This window comes from Amblyraja radiata, chromosome 3 (assembly GCF_010909765.2).
Source record: "Amblyraja radiata isolate CabotCenter1 chromosome 3, sAmbRad1.1.pri, whole genome shotgun sequence".
NCBI classification, from domain to species: domain Eukaryota; kingdom Metazoa; phylum Chordata; class Chondrichthyes; order Rajiformes; family Rajidae; genus Amblyraja; species Amblyraja radiata.
Window position 1 is genome coordinate 3,275,475 of NC_045958.1, and position 27,010 is coordinate 3,302,484.

Here is a 27,010-nt window from a genome sequence, read left to right on the forward strand (position 1 = left end):
TGTCATAAAACGCAAGATGCACCAAACTAAAGTGGCGAGTGGAAAGGATTGGGGATGTGTAAAGATTGGGGGGTGAGACGAAGGGGAGTCAGGACGACAGATGGCACAATGGGCTAAGTGTTCGGCTGGCGACCGGAAGGTAGCCGGTTCGAATCCCGCTTGGAGTGCATACTGTCGTTGTGTCCTTGGGCAAGACACTTCACCCACCTTTGCCTGTGTGTGAATGTGTGTGAATGTGTGTGAGTGATTGGTGGTGGTCGGAGGGGCCGTAGGCGCAGATTGGCAGCCACGCTTCCGTCAGTCTGCCCCAGGGCAGCTGTGGCTACAGAAGTAGCTTACCACCACCGAGTGTGACTGAGGAGTGAATGAATAATGCGATGTAAAGCGCCTTGAGTATTAGAAAGGTGCTATATAAATCCCATCCATTATTATTATTATTACTCAAGTCAAGTCAGGTCAAGTTTATTCGTCACATACACATACGAGATGTGCAGTGAAATGAAAAGTGGCAATGCTCGCGGACTTTGTGCAAAAAGACAAACAAACAACCAAACAAACTACAAACAGAATGCAACAGACTCCATGACAAAAGGGGGAGGAGTTGTATAGTTTGATAGCCACAGGGAAAAATGATCTCCTGTGGCATTCTGTGCTGCATCTTTGTGGAACCAGTCTGTTGCTAAAGGTGCTCCTCAGGTTGACTAGTGTGTCATGGAGGGGGGGTCAGCTGTATTGTCCAAGATGCTCCACAGTTTGAGGAGCATCCCCACTCCAAGATCACCTCCCATGGATCCAACTCCACCCCCAAGACGGACTCCCAGGGACTGACTCCCCTGACTCGACCGTTGAACCCCAGGATATCATATGCTTTGTTGACTATCCCTGCAACCTCTTCCATTGTAGTGGGAGACTCCATTGTGAGAGGTACGGACAGGGGTTTCTGCGGCAACAGACGGGATGCGAGGATGGTGTGCTGCCTTCCTGGTGCCAGGATCCAGGATGTCACGGACAGAGTGCAGAAAATCCTCAAGGGCGAAGGTGAACATCCGGAAGTGGTAGTGCATGTCGGCACAAACGATGTCGGAAAGAAAGGGATGAATATTCTGCAGCGTGACTAGAGAGCTTGGTAAAATGCTGAAAAGCAGGACCTCCAGGGTTGTTATCTCCGGTTTGCTTCCAGTTCCTCGTGCTGGCGAGAGCAGGAACAGGGAGATACGGGACCTGAACGTGTGGCTGAGGAACTGGTGCACGGGGCAGGGATTTAGTTTCTTATATCACTGGGATCTGTTTTGGGGTAAGGGGGAACTGTACAAAAGGGATGGATTGCATCTTAACAGGTGTGGGACCAGCATTCTGGCAGGCAGGTTTGCCACTGCTACACGGGTGGTTTTAAACTGAATAAGGGGGGTGGGGTGTCGAATGGGCTAGTGGAGGATGGAGTTAAAGGGAAAGGGTTTCTTAAATGTGTGAGCGTAGAGACAGAGGGGTGTAAAATGAGGGTAGAAGCAATAGGTAGCAAGGTGAAAAGTAAAATGGCAGGCCGGAAAATCCAGGGCAAAAATCAAAAAGGGCCACTTTTCAACAAAATTGTATAAGGGGTAAGAGTGTTGTAAAAACAAGCCTGAAGGCTTTGTGTCTCAATGCAAGGAGCATTCGTAATAAGGTGGATGAGTTGAATGTGCAGATAGCTATTAATGACTATGATATAGTTGGGATCACGGAGACATGGCTCCAGGGTGACCAAGGCTGGGAGCTGAACATCCAGGGATATTCAATATTCAGGAGGGATAGAGAGAAAGGAAAAGGAGGTGGGGTAGCGTTGCTGATTAGAGAGGAGATTAACGCAATGGAAAGGAAGGACATTAGTTTGGAGGATGTGGAATCGGTATGGTTAGAGCTGCGAAACACTAAGGGGCAGAAAACACTGGTGGGTGTTGTGTACAGGCCACCTAACAGTAGTAGTGAAGTTGGAGATGGTAACAAACAGGAAATTAGAAATGCGTGCGACAAAGGCAAAACCGTTATAATGGGTGACTTTAATCTACATATAGATTGGGTGAATCAAATTGGCATGGGTGCTGAGGAAGAGGATTTCTTGGAATGTAGGCGGGATAGTTATCTAAATCAACATGTAGAGGAACCAACGAGAGAGCAGGCTATTTTAGACTGGGTATTGAGTAATGAGGAAGGGTTAGTTAGCAGTCTTGTTGTACGTGCCCCCTTGGGCAAGAGTGACCATAATATGGTTGAGTTCTTCATTAGGATGGAGAGTGACATTGTTAATTCAGAAACAATGGTTCTGAACTTAAAGAAAGGTAACTTTGAGGGTATGAGACGTGAATTGGCCAAGATTGACTGGCAATTAATTCTAAAAGGGTTGACGGTGGATATGCAATGGAAGACATTTAAAGACTGCATGGATGAACTACAAAAATTGTTCATCCCAGTTTGGCAAAAGAATAAATCAGGGAAGGTAGTGCATCCGTGGATAACAAGGGAAATCAGGGATAGTATCAAAGCGAAGGATGATGCGTACAAATTAGCCAGAAAAAGCAGCATACCAGAGGACTGGGAGAAATTCAGAGACCAGCAGAGGAGGACAAAGGGCTTAATTAGGAAAGGAAAAATAGATTATGAAAGAAAATTGGCAGGCAACATAAAAACTGACTGCAAAAGTTTTTATAGATATGTGAAAAGAAAGAGATTAGTTAAAACAAATGTAGGTCCCTTGCAGTCAGAAACAGGTGAGTTGATCATGGGGAATAAGGATATGGCGGACCAATTGTATAACTACTTTGGTTCCGTCTTCACTAAGGAAGACATAAATAATCTGCCGGAAATAGCAGGGGACCGCGGGTCAAAGGAGTTGGAGGAATTGAGTGAAATCCAGGTTAGCTGGGAAGTGGTGTTGGGTAAATTGAATGGATTAAAGGCCGATAAATCCCCAGGGCCAGATAGGCTGCATCCCAGAGTACTTAAGGAAGTAGCTCCAGAAATAGTGGATGCATTAGTAATAATCTTTCAAAACTCTTTAGATTCTGGAGTAGTTCCTGAGGATTGGCGGGTAGCAAACGTAACCCCACTTTTTAAGAAGGGAGGGAGAGAGAAAAAGCTTCATCTGCCAACCCTGCCATGAGTATAGGAGCAGGGAGGTTCTACTGCAGTTGTACAGGGTCTTGGTGAGACCACACCTGGAGTATTGCGTACAGTTTTGGTCTCCAAATCTGAGGAAGGACATTATTGCCATAGAGGGAGTGCAGAGAAGGTTCACCAGACTGATTCCTGGGATGTCAGGACTGTCTTATGAAGAAAGACTGGATAGACTTGGTTTATACTCTCTAGAATTTAGGAGATTGAGAGGGGATCTTATAGAAACTTACAAAATTCTTAAGGGGTTGGACAGGCTAGATGCAGGAAGATTGCTCCCGATGTTGGGGAAGTCCAGGACAAGGGGTCACAGCTTAAGGATAAGGGGGAAATCCTTTAAAACCGAGATGAGAAGAACTTTTTTCACACAGAGAGTGGTGAATCTCTGGAACTCTCTGCCACAGAGGGTAGTCGAGGCCAGTTCATTGGCTATATTTAAGAGGGAGTTAGATGTGGCCCTTGTGGCTAAGGGGATCAGAGGGTATGGAGAGAAGGCATGTACGGGATACTGAGTTGGATGATCAGCCATGATCATATTGAATGGCGGTGCAGGCTCGAAGGGCCGAATGGCCTACTCCTGCACCTAATTTCTATGTTTCTATGTTTCCCTGTCAAACCCTTGTGCGTATATGTGCACACTATTTAGGACTGTGGTAGTCAATCTATATTCTTTTTGCTAAAATAAATACAGCAACTGTGAGTTTTTCTCCTGATCCACAGTTTATTTCTTCACTTGGTGTTACATGTAATTGAAGCGTTGCCTTGATATCAAAGCCTATTATTTCTAATTCAGTCTGGAAATTTGTTTCTGTTAATGTTTTGGGCCACGTATGTAATAAGGTCTGGAACTGATTAGTCTTGGTTGATGTCATTATATTTGAATGCAAAACTGTTTCGTTATGTGCAGTCTCTTTGACTTAGCTATTTATATTATTCTCAACAACTTTTGATTCAAACCACATATGACTACAGAGGTTCTTGTTAAATGTTTACCACAAGTTAAAGAAGTAACATTGACGCCACACAGCAAAAAGTTTGTAAATATTTCAGCGGCATAGCTTTAAATCTGGTCAAAAACATTACAATTCACCACAAGAGTTGCGAATCTGTGAAATTCTCTGCCACAGAAGGCAGTGGAGGCCAATTCACTGGATGTTTTCAAGAGAGTTAGTTATAGCTCTTCAGGCTAACGGAATCAAGGGATATGGGGAGAAGGCAGGAACGGGGTACTGATTCTGGATGATCAGCCATGATCACATTGAATGGCAGTGCTGGCTCGAAGGGCCGAATGGCCAACGCCTGCAACTATTTTCTAACTTTCTATGTTTCTATAATTTGTTTATCTTAAGGGGTTGGACAGGCTAGATGCAGGAAGATTATTCCCGATGTTGGGGAAGTCTAGAACAAGGGGTCACATTTTAAGGATAAGGGGGAAGTCTTTTTCACACAGAGAGTGGTGAATCTGTGGAATTCTCTGCCACAGAAGGTAGTTCAGGCCAGTTCATTGACTATTTAAGAGGGAGTTAGATTTGGCCCTTGTGGCCAAAGGGATCAGGGGTTATGGAGAGAAGGCAGGTACAGGATACTGAGTTGGATGATCAGCCATGATCATATTGAATGGCGGTGCAGGCTCGAACGGCCGAATGGCCTACTCCTGCACCTATTTTCTATGTTTCTATGTTTAAATGGGAGATATTTACTCGATTTTTCTAGTAACCATTTCCATTACTTAGAAAGTAGTGTCATGCTACACCTATGAAATATTTATATCAAGTACTTAATGTGAAATATAAATTTGTCTTGTATGTTTGCATTGACTTAATACTCAACAAATGCTAAGTTGCAAATTGTTTCCAGGAGCTCTCCATTTATGCTACATATCTGTCCAATTTCAGTAATCGCAATGAATTTCTCATAAGGTTTTGTTTTACAATAAATTAAGTTGATCTATATTTGGTGAAACAGTTACAGTCATGTTCATGTGAAATGGGATTTCATTCTTAATACCCTACGGTAAATGCTAAGCAATAATACTACACTGGCAAAAATATTTCTTAGTCACTAAGCCTAATGATCTTAAAGATTTTTTTACAGAGACAACTCTTTCAATTACATTCTCGCACAAGTACCTCTGTGGGACTTGTCTGTAATGTATAATAAAAGCATTAACAGCTACAGCACAGGACAACATGAGTACAGGAGATGCGTGTGTGATGTTAGCCGGCCACATATTGCAGCACAGGTTAGTGTCCTGTATTATTGCAGACATTGAAGAGGTGGGCATGCAGGAAAGAGGTGTTGCTAAGGTCTGAGCTTGCACTTACCAACCTCCACAATACTAGAGCAGCTGGGACCTGTGAATCCATCGGGACAATCACATGAAAAAGCTTCATCTGCCAACCCTGCCATGCAGGTACCACCATTCTCGCATGGGTTGGTTTTGCATATTTCTCCTGTTACAGATGTAAAAGAGATCACGCATTAAGGAATGTGTTAAGGTCGAAGCAGATAACAAAAACAAATGATCAAGACAAATTGATAAAAGATAACTGTGATGCCTGAACCAGCACCAAATGACAGAATATAATTATCTAAATAGCGTCAAGTTGGGTACTATCTAATGGCGTCAAGTTGGGAAAGGGGAAGTACAACGGGATCTGGGGGCCCTTGTACATCAGTCTATCAAAACAAGCATGCAGGTACAGCAGGCAGTGAAGAAAGCGAATGGCATGTTGGCCTTTATAACAAGAGGAATCGAATATAGGAGCAAAGAGGTCCTTCTGCAGTTGTACAGAGCCCTAGTGAGACCACACCTGGAGTATTGTGTGCAGTTTTGGTCCTCTAATTTGAGGAAGGACATTTTTGCTATTGAGGGAGTGCAGCGTAGGTTTACAAGGTTAATTCCCGGGGTGGCGGGGCTGTCATATGCTGAGAGAATGGAGCAGCTGGGCTTGTACACTCTGGAGTTTAGAAGGATGAGAGGGGTTCTCATTGAAACATATAAGATTGTTAAGGGCTTGGACTCGCTAGAGGCAGGAAACATGTTGCCGGTGTTGGGGGAGTCCAGAACCAGGGGCCACAGTTTAAGAATAAGGAGTAAGCCATTTAGAACGGAGACGAGGAAACACTTTTTCTCACAGAGAGTTGTGAGTCTGTGGAATTCTCTGCCTCAGAGGGCAGTGGAGGCGGGTTCTCTGGATGCTTTCAAGAGAGAGCTAGATAGGGCTCTTAAAAATAGCGAGGTCAGGGGATATGGGGAGAAGGCAGGAACGGGGTACTGATTGTGGATGATCAACCATGATCACATTGAATGGCGGTGCTGGCTCGAAGGGCCGAATGGCCTACTCCTGCACCTATTGTCTATAATTAGGCAAACTAAATAGCGAGGAAATTATGCACTATGTACTAAAGGTGTGAGTGAATATGACATTTCAAAATGAATCTAAGATATACAATTTTCCTATGTAATGCTGTATCCATATCCCTACCATGCTGGGTAACCATCTACATGGCCTTATTGTGAGCACACTTACAAGAAATATCAATTCAATGATTCACAAGTACCTCGGCACAGTGAAATGCTTCCTTATGCATACAACCCAGTAAAATCATACAGCAGTCTTCAACAGTCTTCGTACAAGAGTTACAAACTTTCTGGCATTAACAAAGTTACAAAAGTTCATCAAAATGTTCTATCTTTTGCCAGCCACCGCATGTGGCAGCAGTTGGCCCACCGCCGTGTCCCCCCTCCCCCCCCCCCCCTTTGTTCTCTGTGGCCCCAGGCCGGGGCTCCCCATCAATCTCAGTAGCATAAGTAACATTAGATACAAAACCTATTATTGTTTGTTTATGGTTGTTTTTTGTGTGTACGCATGTGTGCGTGTGTGTATATATGTGTGCGTAGGATCTATATCTATCTATATATATGTGTGTGTGTGTGTGTGTGTGTGTGTGTGTGTGTATATATATATGTGTATATGTGTGTATATATATATATATATATTAGACTAAGTGGGACCCGTTGGTTCCCAGCATCACACGGGAGGGCTGGTCACCAACGCAATATTCCACCTCTCCACCAATTCCAATATTGCTCACCAGTGGGCGGGGGGGGGGGGGGGGGGGGGGCTTTCTGTTGCGCTAGTATGGGGTGTTGCGGGCTGAATGGATTATTGGGCTGGCAGCCAACTGTTGCAACGATTTTAAAAGCCAAGCGAAGGCAAACAATTTGGCTGCAGCCACCCGACAACCAAAATTCATTTTGTGAACACAAATTTTTAAAGCCAAGCCAAGGCAAACAATTTGGCTGCAGCCACTTGACAACCAAAATTCATTTTGTGAACACAAACTTTTTTTAAAAGGCGAGGCAAACAATTCGGCAGCCGCCACCCGACAAAAAAAATTCATTTTGTGAACACAAACGTGTTAAAAAGGCGAGGCAAACAATTAGGCAGCAGCCATCCGACAACCAAAATTCATTTTGTGAACACAAACTTGGTAAAAAGGCGAGGCAAACAATTGGGCAGCAGCATCCTTACAGACGCATCGAGGGGACTCACCGTGGAGTAGATGTGCGTACAGTGTTATTCGCAGCTCAGAGAGCTCAGAGAGCCATGACCCTCTCGCTTCCTGGGTCTGGCAGAGACTGAGTGAGGGCCTACACTTCCGGGTTTTATAGTCCCTCCCCCCTGCCACCAGCGGGGGCAGCAGAGAGAATGGGGAATTAAAAAAAAACTTTAATATCTCTCTGATTTTTTATCGATGGGAAAAATGGGCTCTGAGCGAGGTGGCCAAAAATGACAGCCGTAGGTGGCGGCGTTCTCTCGGAAATCACACCACAGCGAGCCAAAAGCGGTCAAGATCAGACTTTTAGTAATATAGATATATAGATCTGTCCATCTATCTATTTGTAAGCGTATATACACACAGAACTTTTCTTTTCTCTCTCTCGTTATCATATTGTTTATAGTGTACTATGTTTTCATATTCTGTTGTGCTGCTACAAATAAGAATTTAATTGTTCTATCTGGGGCATATGACAATAAAACACTCTTGACTTGAAAACCTAGCACCATTTAGTGTCATGACCTTAAAGTCATAATTCTGCAATGTACTTCAATTGAGTCCCTACAAGTGAATATTTATCCACACCATAAATTTTCATTCATACTATGCTAAAAGGTAAATGTTTTCTCAGCTCGCTAGTTATTTATATAGAAAGTAATTAGCAATTATAATGTTGTTAAGCATCGCACATGAACAAGGATGTCCCCTATAATCTGCATGAGCATACCTTTACAGATTCAAGGGTTTGAATATATGCTCTCTTTAAATCCATGAGAAGCATTAGATTCCTAGACATCCCTTTTTTAACAGCTATAATCACAAAGAAAATCGCCACTTCATAAAGACCAATGGCAGAGTAAATATTGGCTTCCAAAAACTCCGCTGAAGTATTTAATTAATTCATAAAGTAACAAAAATATAACATAGAGTACAAGAAAAATATCGGGTAAAATCCATTAATTATTATTTACTTTTTTAAATAGCTGGTTCTAAGCTTCACCCAGTCTAGTTTCAGTCAATAAAATACTGAGTCAAGCACTTGAGCAACTAAGCTTTATTTTGGAAAACACAATAACAGTTCCCCACTACTATACCTAACCACCGCAGGTTCGATCCTTGTATCTGCTTGTCCAAGCCCTCCTAGACTCGTACAAGCAGAGACACTCCAGAAGGTCAGGCAGTCCCATGCGTTCTTCCAGAAGATTGACACAGGACCTCGTGGGAGCTACCATAAGGTAGCTCCTATAGGTACCCAAACCTTGAGGGGCCGAACCATATGGGGGTGGTCTCTATACAGTCCAATAACAGATATCGATTAACACAGTACATGATAGACATTGCCCTAACCCAATAATACAGTGACTAATACAATGTATCTGATGAAGTTTCTAGACGCTAGTTAACAGAGATGAATGGGCCTGGTTATTCAAGAAACCCAGACAAGGCTCAACACTTAGAAACATAGAAACATAGAAAATAGGTGCAGGAGGAGGCCATTCGGCCCTTCGAGCCAGCACCGCCAATCATTGTGATCATGGCTGATCGTCCCCTATCAATAACCCGTGCCTGCCTTCTCCCCATATCCCTTGAATCCACGAACCCCGAGAGCTCTATCTAACTCTCTCTTAAATCCATCCAGTGATTTGGCCTCCACTGCCGTCTGTTGCAGGGAATTCCACAAATTCACAACTCTCTGGGTGAAAAAGTTTTTTCTCATCTCAGTCTTAAATTATCTCCCCTTTAACCCAATCAGCATCTAACAAAGTAAAGCTTTGCAACAATATTTACGTCTGGTTTGCATGTATGTCTAAATTGACCAAATGGCCTAGCAGCACAGAAGCCTTTACTCAATGTTAGTGTCCTGGCAGCACAATTTGGCCAGAATTAACACTTGTACACTTTAATAATATCTTATCACGTGTACTAAAGAAAGGACTGCTATTCATTCCCCATCACATCAGATCAAGAGACGGAGCAGTCAAATCTTTCCCTGAATGATGTTGGGGATTGAGGACAGGTAGTTGAGGCCAGTTCATTGGCTATATTTAAGAGTGAGTTAGATGTGGCCCTTGTGGCTAAAGGGATCAGAGGGTATGGAGAGAAGGCAGGTACAGGATACTGAGTTGGATGATCAGCCATGATCATATTGAATGGCAGTGCAGGCTCAAAGGGCCGAATGGCCTACTGCTGCACCTATTTTCTATGTTTCTATGTTTCAATGCCCACACCAGCCAATATGTCTTATCAACACTAGTCCCACCTGCTTGTGTTTAGCCTATATCCCTCTAAACCTGTCCTATCCGTGTACCTGTCTAAATGTTTCTTAAACACTGCGATAGTACCTGCCTCAACTACCTCCTCCAGCATTTCGTTCCATACACCTACCACCCTTTGTGTAGGTATGTTGCAATGCCTACCTGAAGCATCGCTGAAATTCTGTCTCTGCGGGTGTGCGCGATTTTGGCGCCGTTTAGAGGGGGCGGGTTTAAAACGCGATTTTCTCTAGGCTGTTCAAATCGAAGATGTTCAGCCTAGTTAATTATTAACGAAAAATCGCTGGAAGACCCCGTCGCAAAAGCTATTATTAGTTTTAAAGGCCTTGGATAATAGTTATAGTAGTTTAAAAATCAATCTCTAAAGCCGCGACCACCGACAGCCGTCAGGGTCTCATAGAGCAAACCACAGAAGGTATGTAGCTTATTTTTACATTAAAAAGGGCTTCTTAAGATCCCTTTATACAAAGTTTAATATTGCGAGTAGCTCATTTTGGGCCCATTATATCCCGCAGTATTTTTCTGGGCATTTGAGGGCACAAATCTACCGCAATGTGAACGTTCTAAACCAGCGCGTTCCACAGGATCCCACTAGAAAGCTGATTTAAAATGGACTTTAATTTACAGCAATTAAACACTAAATTCCTTCCATTTGGCCTATAAATTAATGTAAATGAGATTTAAAAATCATGTTTTATTGTGAATTATTTATGAATATTATTTGCACACTTAGGCTATTTAAAAATGTTAATCATTTATTAAGAAATGGATAGATGTTTAGATCTAGTAATTGAAGTTTGAAATTAGCTACACTTGGGTAACTAACTAATTATATGCTTTAATTTCAGGTCATCCAAGTAAGATTATTTTATATTTGTTTCAGAATGGTTCAATCTATGATAACTGAAAATTTCATTCAGTTCTCTTAATTTTTAAGAAAGTTATGGGCTTTTGACTGTCCACGATCACAGCTTTTTCGTTATGTCCATAGAAAATCAATAGGGAACAAGATGCTAATTTCCGAGTATGAAAATGGCCATAACTTTTTAAATACATGAGATATGAAAGTGAATTAGGTGTCAAATTAAACTTCTTTTTATGCTTTATCTGATGGGATAAATTACAGACTTGATTTTTTACATCTCAAAATTTTGTAACATTGCTACTTTGTGTGAAAAAATTACACCTCTGGTTCCTATTAAATGTTTCCCCTCCTTGCCGTAAACCGAAGTCCTTGGGTTCTCAATTCCCCTACTCTGGGCAAGAGGCTGTGTTTACCCGATCTATTCCTCTCATGTTTTTGTACACCTCCATAAGATCACCCCTCATCCTGCTGAGTCCTAGCCTGCTCATTCCCTCACTTTAGCTCAAGCTTTCAAGTCCAGGCAACATCCTCGTAATTACTGAATCTCCTTATTTTCTCAGCCGCGGGGAATTGTTCAATTTCCCTATCAACGTCACCATCAGGGGATCCCACAATGAGCAACGAAAACATTTTGGGATTTTTTTTTTACACAGCAACCCTTACCCAAATTTGTATTTACTTTCTCCATATATAGGACCGTGCTGGTTTAGCTTTTGAACATTGGCATAACAAAGGATGAAGAAGAGGTTTCGCTCCAGTAGAGACCTTGGCATCGGCACTTCAGAGAGGCGAGTATACCTGCATCAGACATTGTGGAACCTCGGCTGTTATCTGTCTTGCCTGTTAGAAATCCTATTAATAACCTCTCCTCGGATGTTCAGCAAGCAGCTGGTCAGCTGGACATGCAGCGATGTCTTGCTTATCTCGGCGAATCAAGACGTTATATTAAAACTCTACCTCATTAAGGGTGGATCCAGGGCCAAAATTACACTCATGTTGCAAGAACGATTACTGAGGCAAAATCAAATACACCTTCAAAAATTATATGGAAGATACAACTTCAAAGGTTACAAATGCAGGTACAGTTAGAATAATTACAAAGTTGATCCACCAAATGTAATTAGGTTAAAATAAGTATGAGACCAGTACAATGGTGTAATGACTAGACTGCAAGAAGCATTTATTGGCTGTGAGGCATTTTGAAATGTCCCAAAGTCATAGAAACATAGAAACATAGAAAATAGGTGCAGGAGTAGGCCATTCGGCCCTTCGAGCCTGCACCGCCATTCAATATGATCATAGCTGATCATCCAACTCAGTATCCCGTACCTGCCTTCTCTCCATACCCCCTGATCCCTTTAGCCACAAGGGCCACATCTAACTCCCTCTTAAATATAGCCAATGAACTGGCCTCAACTACCTTCTGTGGCAGAGAATTCCACAGATTCACCACTCTCTGTGTGAAAAATGTTTTTCTCATCTCAGTCCTAAAAGATTTCCCCTTTATCCTTAAACTGTGACCCCTAGTTCTGGACTTCCCCATGAAAGTCATGAAAGAATCTAATTAAAAAAACATATTGTTTCAATTCTGGGAGGTCTTTCTCCAGTTTCTAAAAGAATGTAGAACGATCCCAAAGAAAGCAGTGATATCTCCACAGAAAGTCTTTATTTTCTAACTCAATAATTACTAATAAAGTAAAAATAAAGAGTTAGAGACAGCTTCTCTCACATAACTGTCAGGCTACAAACAATCTTCAGACATTAGAGAAGTAGCAAGTCCACGCCGACCAGCGATCATCCCGTACACTAGCACTATCCTACACACTAGAAACAACTTATCATTTTAACAAAACCAATTAACCTACAAACCTATACATCTTTGGAGTGTGGAGGGAAACCAGAGCACCCGGAGAAAACCCATGCGGTCACAATGAAAAATGTACAAACTCCGTACAGACAGCATCCGTAGTCGGGATAAAACCCGAGTCTCCGGCGTTGTAAGGCACCAACTCCACCTCTGCGCCACTCTTACTTTGACCCTTGGAATTTTCAAAATGGGGTGTGCGGATTTTCAAATGGGACTATTTCCTAATGTCCAATGTTTCCCCAACCACTCCAAATCTGGGACCCATCCTTTTCCATATTTAGACACAAGGAACTGCAGGTGCTGGAATCTTGATCAAAAAATACAACGTGCTGGAGTAACTCAGCAGATCAGGCACCATCTCTGGTGGACATGGATAGGCGATGTTCCGGGTCAGAACTTTTCTTCACACCCGATCCTGAATGTCACCTATCCATGTCCTCCAGAGATACTGCTTGACTCGCTGTGTTCCTCCAGCAGGTTGTGGGTTTTTTTGCTTTTCATGCCTACCTTGTTCTTTCTTCTTGCCCTCTTTATTCCTACATCTAAAGTACAGTCATAACGTGCAGAATGGTCAGTAAATTGTTCACACCTTAGTCCTGTAACCTAACATGGATTATTTTGTACATGTTTGGGCTCCTTACTGAAAGAAGGCTATACCTGCATTGGAAGTAATGCAGTAAAACATCACCATGTTGATTCCTAGAACGAAGGAGTTGTCTCATGAGGAATAAATGGTAAAGTCAGGCTTGTGCTTTTCACAGGTTAAAAATAAGATGAATAAAATATATAAAATCTTGAGGGGGGAGCATGACAGTGTAGATGCTCAGAGACAACACGTGGAGAGCTTGCAGTAGGAAGCATAGACTCAGGTTAAAGGGTCAGTCATTTAAGACTGAGATGAAGAGAAATGAATAAGCCGTGGAACCTGAATTATTAAATGTTTCCAAGGCTAGAGGAAACAGATTTTTTTTCTACTGAAGAGCAATCTTGGGTTATGGGGAGCAGTAGAGTTAAAGCCAATGCCAGAACCCACATGATTGTATTGACATACCCAGCAGGCTCAAGGAACCTGCTTCATGACCTTCTCCTACTCCAAATGCTGACGTTCTTGTGTAACGGCAGCCTATCCTCCATGATAATTCTCACTACCAATGCCTGGCAATGTTACATTCTCAGCCTCTTAGTATACTCCCTACACACTCACAGCCCTGGCCAAATTCTATTCAACTCAATTCACAAGTCTGCAGATGATACCATTGCAGGGGCTGAGAGGGCAATGAAGGGACAGAATCCAGGAAGGAGACAGTGACATGTCAGCGAGCAAAGTCCTTCTCCCTCAATGTCAGCAAAATGAATGAGCTAATTATTGATCAGATCGGTCCAATCTTCATCGAAGATGCTTAAGTGGAGATGGTTCAGAGCTTCAGGTTTCTAGGCAACAATGATCACAAACAATTTGTTCTGGTCCCACCACATGGACACTACACCCAAGGTAGCATGCTAAACCCTCTGTATCCTCAGAAGGAAATTCTGCATGTCTCTAATTACTCTTACTAAATTCTACAGATGCACCAGACAAAACATCCCTTTGGAATGCATTACAGCTATGTTTGGTAACTGCTCAAGAATGGAAAAAATAACAGAGAGTTGTGTAGACAACCCAGTCCATTATGTAAACCAATCTCTCCCCTATTAATTCTATCTACACCCCATGCTGCCTCAAAACAGAAGCCAATATAATCAAGGACCACTCACATCTTGGTCATCCTTTCTTCCTCTCCTGTTAGACAGGTGATTTTGGTTTTAGTTTTAGAGATACAGCACGGAAACAGGCCATTCAGCCCACCGAGTCCTCGCCGAACAGCAATCCCGTACACAAGCACTATCCTACGCACTAGGTGCAATTGACTTTACCGAAGCCAAATAACCTACAAACCTGTACGTCTTTGGAATAAGGGGGAAACCGGAGCACCCGGGGGGAAACCCACGCGGTCACGGAGAGAATGTACAAACTCCGTAAAGACAGCACCTGTAATCAGGATGGAACCCGGGTCAGATAGCAACTCTACCACTGCACCACTGTGCCCCCTGTCCAAAATCTTCAAAAGCTTCGAAACACATACCACCAGAATCAAGAACAGTTTCTCCCCCATTGATATCAAATGCTTGAACAGGCCTTTCATGAGTTAAGAATGTATTCCCAATATATCTCGTTGTGACGCTTGCAATGTTTTTTATTATCTGCACCTTCCCTATAGTTGTGTTCAAAACAGACTCAAACTGCTGGAGTAACTCTAGTCAGGCAGTATCTCTAAAGAACATGGATAGGTGATGTTTTGGGTCGGGACTGATTGTGGTGGGGTGGTGGGGTGTGGGGTAAAGAAATCTGGCAGATAGCAAGTGCAGGACAAAATCCGGCTGATCTGGTCTGTACCTTTGATATCTCTAATTTCCATCTCCCCTGACTCTCAGTCTGAAGAAGGGTTACCTATTCCTTTTTTCCACAGATGCTGCCTGACTCGCTTAGTTACTCCAGTATTTTGTGTCTATCTAGGACCCTGGTTCCATTTCAAATTTGCATCTGGCCTCACCAAGGGTGTTCACCATGACTGAAATCTGCAACATTGGCCTTGTTTAGTTTAGTTTAGAGACACAGCGCGGAAACAGGCCCTTCGGCCCACTAAGTCCCCGCCGACCAACGATCCCCACGCATCAATACTATCCTACACACACTGGAAACAATTTACATTTATACCAAGCCAATTAACCTACAAACCTGTACGTCTTTGGAATGCGAGAGAAAACCGAAGCTGCCGGAGAAAACCCACGCGGTCACAGGGAGAACGTACAAACTCCGTACAGACAGCACCCATAGTCTGGCGCTGTAATCGCTGTACGGCAGCAACTCTACCACTTCCTTGCTCCCAAATTATTCTGAAACTGTAATCCACGTCTTTGTAACGTGCAGTAAATTGCATTACAGAATCAATAATGGGATTTGTAATCATTGCACGCGGGTATGATCACAATCAGAGCAAGTGCTGTGTCTCAGTATCACATTGCAAATAACATGTTAAATGCTGGATTAATAAGTATGTGCACAGTGATCGGTGATGTTACAATTCAATATTTATTTTGTAAGCTCAGTCTGTTTCCACTAAACTGCACCCCACTATATTCCACTAAACCTTTCCTATCCATGTATCTACTTAAATATCTTTTAAACATTGCCATTGTACCCGCCTCTTCAGCTCGTTCTAAATGCTTGCCACCCTCTATGTGAAGAAATAGCCCCCTCGTGTCTCTTTTGAATCTTTCTCATCTCTCCTTAAACCTAGTTCTCAACTGATCCACCCGGGGAAATAGATTGTGACCCCTCACCTTATCAATGCTTCTCATGATTTTGTACACTTCTGAAAGGTCACCCCTCAGCCTCCTGCACCCCAGGGATAAAGGTACCAGTCTCTCTTTATAACTCCATTAAATCATTATTTGATATAAAAAACTGAATATTCTATAAAAAATAGCTGTTGTTCAAGGTACACAAAAAAGGGTGTCATATCTATATACTTACTCCGCGAAAACCAGGCGCAAAAACGTAGAGATTTTAACCATTTCGCTAGCGATTTTATTTTTACATTCGCAAATCCACTCCTCACTAAATTTAGTCATTTTTCTGTACACGGATCCTTTAAATAAAATCCTTCACCCCCCCCCCCCCAGTCATTTTTTCTCCTCCCGCTGGCCACCGTTTCTCATTCCGTGCCCTGCGCGACGATAACAGCTGCTGCCCCCCCCGGCTCTGTCACGCTGGTGGAAGCCACAGATCGGCTGGTCCCCCGCTGATTTACGCCATCACACCCACCTGCCCACTTCACCCTCCCTTCCCCCCCCCCCCCCCCCCCGTCCCCGTACTCGGGGTCTGAAGCGTCGAGGATGCGAGGCCATGGAGCTGAGGCTCACTCTGAGGCCGACGGCTGCTGGGCGGCCCTACCCCTCTCCTCCCTCCCTTCTTAATATAATATCAATGGTGGTGGTTAGTGTGTGAGGGGTGGTTAGTGTGTGTGTGAAAGGTTGGTTAGTGTGTGTGTGTGACGCCTTAGGCTGCCCCCTCCCCTCGCAACCGCGCGTTGCGGGAACAGACCCAACGGGTCAGCACTTGGTCTAGTATACATTTAAGTAAGTAATCTTACGTGCATGCAGAAAGGAACGTTTCTGAAAGGAAAATGATTAAGATACCAGCTCTCTGTTTGCATGCAATGTATTTGCAGTGAATCATATGTATTAAGGTTTACAAACTTGGAAAGCATGAGTGCCTGTAAATCATTATTTTAAATAACCCACATGATCAACTAGCAGCTGTGTAAATCTGAAATAGAGATCTTTTGATCAGTCTGAACAAGGTTCTCGATCCGAAAGGTCACCCATTTCCTTCTCTCCAGAGATGCTGCGTTGCTCCTGCATTTTGTGTTCAGCAGCAGTGCAGCTCTCGTCGTGTTTAGCATGTGACAGTTTTACCAGCGAGGGAAGTTGTTCAGCAAATGTGGATTGTTAATAGACAATAGACAATAGGTGCAGGAGTAGGCCATTCAGCCCTTCGAGCCGGCACCGCCATTCAATGTGATCATGGCTGATCATCCCCAATCAGTATCCCGTTCCTGCCTTCTCCCCATATCCCCTGACTCTGCTATCTTTAAGAGCCCTATCTAGCTCTCTCTTGAAAGTATCCAGAGAACCTGCCTCCACCGCCCTCTGAGGCAGAGAATTCCACAGACTCACCACAGCCGTTGATCTGCTGAACTTTCCTCAGCCAATGAGTTCTGAGGAATCTGGTTCACATTTAAATCCACATCTGGTTCATCATCACAAATAAACTCTGCAATACTGCCCTTTTTGTCCCAAACCATTCTGAAATTATCATCCATACCTTGGCAACCTGCAAGCTCATATTTCCTTGGCTTGTGTTGATGGTGTCAGTGGGGTCTACTTTGTCAACATACCAAATGATAGTGGACAAACTACCAAGATTCTGAAGCAGCACACAGTTTTCAAAATGCTGGCCTTACCTTTAAATCATTCCATTAGCTGGAGTCTACAACCTTGCACTGACATTATCTCCCTAAACAAGATTGGTTTATTTGATAATATGCTCAATTATGATGGATACAAGCCTGCGGCACCTCAGGACTTAAGCTAAATCCATTTAGATGTAACACTCCATCATGTTCATCAAGATCTTCATTAGCTTTTACAAATCGGAACTAGCGATCTTTTGGATTTACTGAATGAACTAAACTCGATTCAGCATTCCATCCATCATCATTGCCATGAAGAAACTATGCTTAGGATAGACTACAATATGGAAAGTGGTCTCACATTCTGCCCGGCCTTGAAATGAGATCTTATGGTGCCATGATCCGTTCTGCGAAATGTATCAATTTCAAATGAAAGAACAATTGTAATGGATATTGTGGACAAGTTATGTGAAGTCTGCAGTTTACTTTGTAAGTCCTCAGTGCAATTGATGATCAGACATGATCATATTGAATAGCGGTGCAGGCTCGAAGGGCCGAATGGCCTACTCCTGCACCTATTTTCTATGTTTCTATGATGCACTAAATCATGGTAGGGTGATGTACTAAATCATGGATCGGGTTGTGGTGATGTACTAAATCGGGAGACACCTGGATGTTCACTATGTTGTCTAAAAAGGTACGGGCCACTTCTATCCTATCCTCCATTGCTGTCTGTGTAGAGACTGGATGTTTTTTCTGACAATGTGCCTTTGGTTTGGGTGCTCTAGTTTCCTGCCTCATCCCAAAGCCGGGAACTCGGTTTATTGGCCACTATAAAAAGCTCCTTTTTAGACTTTTTAGTCTGAAGAAGGGTCTCGACCCGAATCGTCGCCTATTTCCTTCGCTCCATAGATGCTGCCTCACCCGCTGAGTTTCTCCAGCATTTTTGTCTACCTTCGATTTTCCAGCATCTGCAGTTCCTTCTTGAACCTTTTCAGACTTTAGTCTGTGGGAAAGGGTATTGTCATGCACTTGGAAAAATAAAATAGGTTAATGCGTGATTATTGTAAACGGATGCTTTATGGATGGGTAGAAAGGAACTGCAGATGCTGAAAGATACAAAGTGCTGGAGTAATTTAGCGTAATTTAAGTCACTCCAGTCTGAAGAAGGTTCCCGACCGGAAACGTCACCCATCATTTTTCTCCAGAGATGCTGTCTGACCGGTTGAGTTACTCCAGCACTTTGTGTCTTGCTTAATGGTTGGGCATGGGCTTGGTGTGCTAACAGACCACCTTCCCTACTCTATGATCCCTATGATTCTGTACCTTGAGGATCTTGATTCATAGCTAAAGGTTGTTATCTGAGCAGATCCTTGGCTGTCCAGTTCGCTGCTGGAGCTCCATTCTAGACAGGCCTTCTGTAAGTGAAAGAGCCATCATAGAGTTTTTCCCCCCACACATCAAACTCCTAGCCATTTGCTGTCTCACCCCATCAAGCTGACCTACAACCTGTACGCCTAGCTCTATCAATAGTTCATGCAACAATGCTCATATGTCCCTGAACAAAGTTATTCCCCATTTCCCCAGCAAGCACATCACTACACAACGGAATCACGGGATATGGGGAAAAAGCAGGAACGGGGTACTGATTTTGGATGATCAGCCATGATCATATTGAATGGCGGTGCTGGCTCGAAGGGCCGAATGGTCTACTCCTGCACCGATTTCTATGTTACCATTCTCACTCCAGAAACCTCCCGACACAAAGTCCCCCAGTGATTTGTTGCCCAACTGTCTCCTCTGATACTTTAACCAACACATCAATTGTGGATCCTTTCTTGACTGATCCCTAAACCATTCTTTCCTCATTCAAACCCTCCTCTCCCCAAAAATTCCAATTTCCCCTTCCTTCTGATCTGCCATAGAGAGAGTACAGATGAGGAAAGACATTCTTGCCGTAGAGGGAGTACAGAGAAGGTTCACCAGACTGATTCCTGGGATGTCAGGACTTTCATATGAAGAAAGACTGGATAGACTCGGCTTGTACTCGCTAGAATTTAGAAGATTGAGGGGGGATCTTATAGAAACTTACAAAATTCTTAAGGGGTTGGACAGGCTAGATGCAGGAAGATTGTTCCCGATGTTGGGGAAGTCCAGAACAAGGGGACTTAGAGGGTTATTATAGGGTCACAGTTTAAGGATAAGGGGGAAATCTTTTAGGACCGAGATGAGAAAAACATTTTTCACACAGAGAGTGGAGAATCTCTGGAATTCTCTGCCACAGAAGGTAGTTGAGGCCAGTTCATTGGCTATATTTAAGAGGGAGTTAGATGTGGCCCTTGTGGCTAAAGGGATCAGGGGGTATGGAGAGAAGGCAGGTACGGGATACTGAGTTGGATGATCAGCCATGATCATATTGAATGGCGGTGCAGACTCAAAGGGCCAAATGGCCTACTCCTGCACCTAATTTCTATTTTCTATGTTTCTATGTTTCTATGACACCGGAATCTTGACTGCAGCAATATGAGATTGTTTACAATGTGTCCAACCTGACCCTTACAGTCAGAAGGTATATGACCTTCCTTTTGATCTCCCTCACTATTGCCTTCCTCCCTCCCAACCCCAATCCTGCCTCACCCATGACCCACTATTTGATTAATTTTATGGGTATAAAAGGAAAACCCATAGGTTTGGGGGAATATGGGTCAAATGCAGGCAGGTGGGACTAGTGTAGAGGGGACAGGTTGACTGGTGTTGGGCTGAAGGGCCTGTTTCCACGCTGTAAGACACTGTGACTCTCTGATCCCAGACCATGAAGTCTCCTCTGGGGCATAATACCTTAAGGGCCTGTCCCACTTGCATGCGATTGTGTGCATTTGGCGCGACCAAAGGGAAGCGGAGTTCACACGAAGTATGCGCTAAATACGCGCTAAGTAGGCGCGTGACGTAATTTGCGTCATGCTGACCAATCAGCTGGGCAGAAGGCGGGTCGACTGAATTTGGGCGTCGCACGGCGTCGGGCGGTGATGTCATCACGCAACGCCACGCCGGGCGGTGACGTCATCGTGCAATGCCACGCGCTAGGCGTACGCCGTCAAGACGCTGCATATGCCATCAAGACGCTGCGTACGACCGCAATGCGCCTGCATGCCGACAGTCCGTTGGCGCGCGAAGATTTCGGCCACTGCCCGAATTTCGGAGCCCCGCGCGATGCCGGGACCAGCCCCGCAACAACCCCGCGCTTCTAAGTGCGACCGGCCCCGCGCGGCCATACGGTGCCCGTACGCCTCAAGTGACCAGGAGGTCGCGTAATTTGCGAACCAAGGTCACGTAAGTGTGACAGGCCCTTTAGGCCTCATGCTGAGTAGTTGCAGGTACTTCAATTAGCTTGCCAAGCCTCACTCATTTATTGTGCTTTTGGAAGGAACCATAATATTTCTAATATATTCACATGTTGTGCTGCCTATTGGAGTGGAAAATGAACTCCAAAAGCCCTCGCACGATTTAATCCTGCCACATAATTTTAAGGTCACGATGCAGATCTGAATGGTTTGTCAGAATATTTTGGGAAGGATGCTAACTAAATATATTTGCCCATGGTGGAAGCGAACATTAAAAAAAAAAACCTCTGGTAAAAAATAATCTTGCTAAATTAAGATATTAGCTCACTGCAAATAAACAGATCTGGTTCTGATCCGAAAAGGCAACAGTTTAGCTTACCTCACATGCTCTAATTTTAGAAACTCAACCACATGTATTTAATATTTGCAGTACAATTTGCTACAGGACAACAAATCTCTCTTTTATTGGATATGAGCTGCTAGGTACAACATGAATCCTGTTGCAGTCTTTGCCTTCCCAACACCCTATTAGGAGACAAATATTTGTTGGCCTAGACATTTATTTTAAGACAACCTCAATAATATGACTCACTTATTTGCAGAAGGAAGCAACGTTGTCTGAATACTGAACTATTTAATACAGAACTTGAAGTCTGGAAATGGTTGACAAGGTTGTAATTAAAATGATCTGTCAGACATGTTACTAAATCATTCTAGCAATATTTGAAATCAATAGTTCTTAGAAATTATATTCCTACGCAGCTCAACAATCATTGTGATTTAAAATAAAAACAGACTTGATGTTTAGCTGAGGAAGACCATAATACTTGCAAGCTATATTTGTGTTAACAAATTAATCTTTGAAGATGGCAATTAATATAATAATCTCATTTCTGTTGATGTTGATTTTGCTTAATAGATCTTTATAGTTAAGGGTGCGTTAATGTTTTTTTCCCCCCCAAAAAAGTCAGCAATACATCAGAATGTCAAAACATTCATGAGATCATAAGTGATGGGAGCAGAATTAGGCCATTCGGCCCATCAAGTCTACTCCGCTATTCCATCATGGCTGATCTATCTCTCCCTCCTAACCCCATTCTCCTGCCTTCCCCCCATAACCTCTGACACGCATATATATGCCCTTCAATACTTATAGCAGTTAAAATCAAGTATTCTTTAAAAAAAATATTAAGGATAAAAGAGAGTAAGAAAAATAAATTCCATTTTTGTCACAGTAATTATAATTGATACACACAGATAATACACACAGCTTCGCCAGAAGGATAATAAATAATCCTTTGATGTCCAGCCAAACATTTTATTTGATAATTTTATGTAGATTCACTGTTTAAAGTTTCAGTTTAAAGTAGATTAACTTTAAAGATAAGCCTAGAAATGCCATACAGCGTTTAAGTTTTGGCTTCATATGGTACATAGAAACATAGAAACATAGAAAATAGGTGCAGTAGTAGGCCATTCGGCCCTTCGAGCCTGCACCGCCATTCAATATGATCATGGCTGATCATCCAACTCAGTATCCTGTACCTGCCTTCTCTCCATACCCCCTGATCCCTTTAGCCACAAGGGCCACATCTAACTCCCTCTTAAATATAGCCAATGAACTGGCCTCAACTACCTTCTGTGGCAGAGAATTCCACAGATTCACCACTCTCTGTGTAAAAAATGTTTTTCTCATCTCAGTCCTAAAAGATTTCCCCCTTATCCTTAAACTGTGACCCCTTGTTCTGGACTTCCCCAACATCGGGAACAATCTTCCTGCATCTAGCCTGTCCAACCCCTTAAGAATTTTGTAAGTTTCTATAAGATCCCCCCTCAATCTTCTAAATTCTAGCGAGTACAAGCCGAGTCTATCCAGTCTTTCTTCATATGAAAGTCCTGCCATCCCAGGAATCAGTCTGGTGAACCTTCTCTGTACTCCCTCTATGGCAAGAATGTCCTTCCTCAGATTAGGAGATCAAAACTGTACGCAATACTCCAGGTGTGGTCTCACCAAGACCCTGTACAACTGCAGTAGAACCTCCCTGCTCCTATACTCAAATCCTTCTGCTATGAATGCTAACATGCCATCGCTTTCTTCACTGCCTGCTGCACCTGCATGCCTACTTTCAATGACTTTCAATTCCATACATACGTCCAGCCCTGATCTGACCCAGTAAAATAACCATCGAAGTTCAGTGGCATAACTCCTTTACAGAATGAAGAGAATTTGCTGGAATATGTTAAATTAATACCCTTTAAGTCTTTAAGGGCCTGTCCCACTTGGACGACCTAATCCACGAGCTTAGAAGACCCTAGACGGGTTGAAAAGAATATCAAGGTCGTGTTGGCTCGCCGAAGTAAAAGACCTCCTACAACTATGTCTATGACCTTCTACGACCCCCCTTGACCTCAGTCTTCCACACCTAAGACCAAGTATGACGAGCTACGAATGGAAAATGATCACATGATAAAACGATGTCATGTTTGCATTTTTTTTCACGGGCCAGTTACGTGTTTAAGAAGGAACTGCAGATGCTGGAAAATCGAAGGTACACAAAAATGCTGGAGAAACTCAGCGGGTGCAGCAGCATCTATGGAGCGAAGGAGATAGGCAACGTTTCGGCACGAAACGTTGCCTATTTCCTTCGCTCCATAGATGCTGCTGCACCCGCTGAGTTTCTCCAGCATTTTTGTGTACCAACCTACCTATGACTACCTACGACTACCTACGACTATCTACGACTACCATCACGACCTACCTAAGAGTAAAAAGTATCAATTCTTTCCATGCCAACCTTTTTTTTACTCGTGGACATTTTTTTATCAGGCTGGAAAAAACGCCGCAACCTACTTGAGGCCACGAGTACGCGGAGACCACTCACGAGCACGAGGAAGAGTTACGAAGACCTCCTACAACCTTGTGGTGACCATGCTGCGAGTATGAGTCAAGGGCAAATTTGGCACAGGTTGCCAATTAGGTCGTGAAAGTGGGACAGGGGCTTGACAGCGCCAAAAAGTATAATAGTAGGCTGGAGGAGCAACAAGGAAGCACCTTATATTTGGTTGGCCTGGGTATGCATTTATAACACTTATTTAAGCATGTCTTCTAATCCTAGGCAAACGTAAAATATTTGCTGTGTCAGGTGGAAATCAGCAAAGGGTCTGTGTCATTATCTTCAGTTGGCTGATGAGCAGAACGATCAAGGTTTCCTGCACTCTTGCAGCCAGCAAATATTCAATTCACCGAGTCTTTCCTTAGTTAAGAGATTCAGCGTGGAAACATGCCCTTCAGCCCACCGAGTCCACACCAACCAACGGTCCCCGCACACTAACACTATCCTACACACACTAGGGACAATTTACATTCATACCAAGCCAATTAACCTACAAACCTGTACGTCTCTGGATTGTGGGAGGAAACCGGAGATCCCGGAGAAAACCCACGCAGGTCACGGGGAGAACGTACAAACTCCGTACAGGCAAGCACCAGTCGGGATCGAACCCGGGTCTCTGGCTCTGTAAGGCAGCAACTCTACCGCTGCACCACTGTGCCGCCGAGTCTTGATGCCGAATAAAACAGTGTTCAACGCACACACACAAGACAGAAAATGGTTACTGAGCTGTCAGGACAAATTCTCCTCTGGCTGTGATAAATGGTTGCAGAGTGGAAGCTGGAGATTAGTGGAGGCATTCCTTAAGCACTTCATCTCAATGAAGTAGCACTCAGCCAGAAGCAGCTACACACTTCAGTCTCCTTAATCTCAAAGTGGTCACACATTCCCGATTTTAAATTATGTTTCCTCATCGCAAGTCATTCCACATATCAATGCAAAGGTTGACAAGGGACAGTGAAAAGAGGAAGTCAAATAATTTTGTTTTAATACAAAGACTTTGATGGTGTTGTGGGAGAAGGGAACATCTTTAGGTAGGTAATTGTGTACTTTGTTTCACAATCAATATCAGTTTAAATATTGTCACGTATACTGAGGTACAGTGAAAAGCTTTTGTTGCGTGCTAATGGGTGTCAGAGGTTCTGGGGAGAAAGCAGGAGAATGGGATGAGGAGGGAGAGATCGATCAGCTATGATTGAATGGCAGAGTAGACTTGATGGGCCGAATAGCCTGATTCTACTCCTATCATTTATGATCTTATGATCTAACCAGTCAGCGGAAAGACAATATGTGTAGGAAGGAACTGCAGATGCTGGTTTAAACCGAAGATAGACACAAAATGCTGGTCTGAAGGACATGTGCAAATCCTGGAGAGAGAAAAACTGAGGAAACAGCACAAGTGGATGACAATGCAGAACTATGCATTTTAGTTTAGTTTTGTTTAGAGACATAGCTCGGTAACAGGCCCTTCGGCCCACCGACTCCGTGCCGACCAGCAATCACCCCGTACACTAAAACCCCTGTATCACGGTGCGAGACCACCCACGAGTGATCCCGAGTTTAAAGCAAATCAAACTCGTGGTAATCACGTAGAATTAACGTAGCGGGAACGTCGGAACTCGTAACGCTAACGGCAGGTACTCGGGAAACTTGTTAACTCGTGAAAATCTTTCAACACGATGAAAGATTTCCACGAGTCAAATTTACTCTTGAAGTAAAAATTTAAAACTTTTACATTCGTTGTAAGAACGTAGATGCCCCGTGAGTTTACCGTAGTGACTCGTGAGTCTACCGTGGGAATTCAGCGGGACAGGCAGCATCTCTGGAGAGAAGGAATGGGTGACCGGATGACGTTTCCAAAATTCTGCCTCGTCTTTGTGTTACTCCAGCACTGTGTGTTCACTTTTTGTCAACCAGCATCTGCCCTTTCTTGTGTCTGACATTATTTGTATCCGTGGCAGTTTATTGTCACTCCCTTCAGTTTCCCAGGGGTTCGGGATGGGACTGGAGTTGGGAGGGAAAGGGGGGGGGAGGGGGGGAAGTGGGGGGAGTTGGGGTGACTTAGTACAGGAGACAAGTGTAGGAGAGGTGTACTGACTGTGTGGGCAGACACTTTGGTAGTGATTGCCCACTGTCGAGGACTTCATAACCCAAACACGATATAACCATATAACAATTACAGCACGGAAACAGGCCATCTCGACCCTTCTAGTCCGTGCCGAACACGTATTCTCCCCTAGTCCCATCTACCTGCGCTCAGACCATAACCCTCCATTCCTTTCCCGTCCATATAACTATCCAATCCACTAGGGACAATTTACAATTTTTATCAAAGCCAATTAACCTAAAAAACCTGTACTTCATTGGAATGTGGGAAGAAACCGGAGCACCCGGAGAAAACCCACGCAGGTCACGGGGAGAAAGTGCAAACTCCGTAAAGGCAGCTTCCGTTGTCAGGATCTAACCCGGGTCTCTGGCGCTGTGAGGCAGCAACTCTGCCGTTGCGACACCATGGCAGTTCTAATATAATGAGAGAAAGTGAATTACCTGAAGTTGTAGAATGTGTTATTGAGCCAAGAAATGTAAATGTCAAGAGGTATTACCGGGACAAAGACAACCCTCATTTAACGTATATTTGCAGCTTTAGCTTTGCTGCCGAAACCAGCATAATCCACATGAGCTGGCTGCAGCTCCTCACATCAAAAGCAGTTGTGGAGTGATGCTTCTTTCATCCACCAAGGCACTATCTTCCCTCAGATCCAGGCCTCTGGGAAGCTGGCTTTAAGTGTCTGCAAGCTGCCATCTGACCAGCCAGTCTGTTTGACAAGTGGAAACACAGATCCTGAGCCTTGTGGAGTGACAATGTTGAAGGTCATCCTGAGCATATGTGATTTCTTTGTGTCTCGCTGAGGTAAACCAGGGATCAACAATTCAAGAAGAACAATAAGTTGGCAGACAGGAGTCCCGACATTGTGATTCCTCCCCCGCAAGAAGCTGTCGGCTGAGCTTGTCTTCACTGGAATTTAGAAGGATGAGAGGGCATCT

General features: G+C 43.7%; 1 protein-coding gene across 3 annotated transcripts in view; it reads right to left on the reverse strand.

The window, feature by feature from the left end:
• Positions 1 to 27,010, reverse strand: part of edil3 (EGF like repeats and discoidin domains 3) — a 317,094-nt gene that overhangs the window by 222,578 nt on the left and 67,506 nt on the right. For 2 of the 3 annotated variants that reach the window (XM_033017236.1, XM_033017235.1), the window contains exon 2: positions 5,472 to 5,600. The exons of the other annotated variant lie outside the window; for it this stretch is intronic. In XM_033017236.1, the coding sequence (XP_032873127.1) occupies positions 5,472 to 5,600 (129 nt within the window). The remainder of the gene's footprint in view (positions 1 to 5,471; positions 5,601 to 27,010) is intronic. 3 annotated transcript variants of the gene reach the window in all.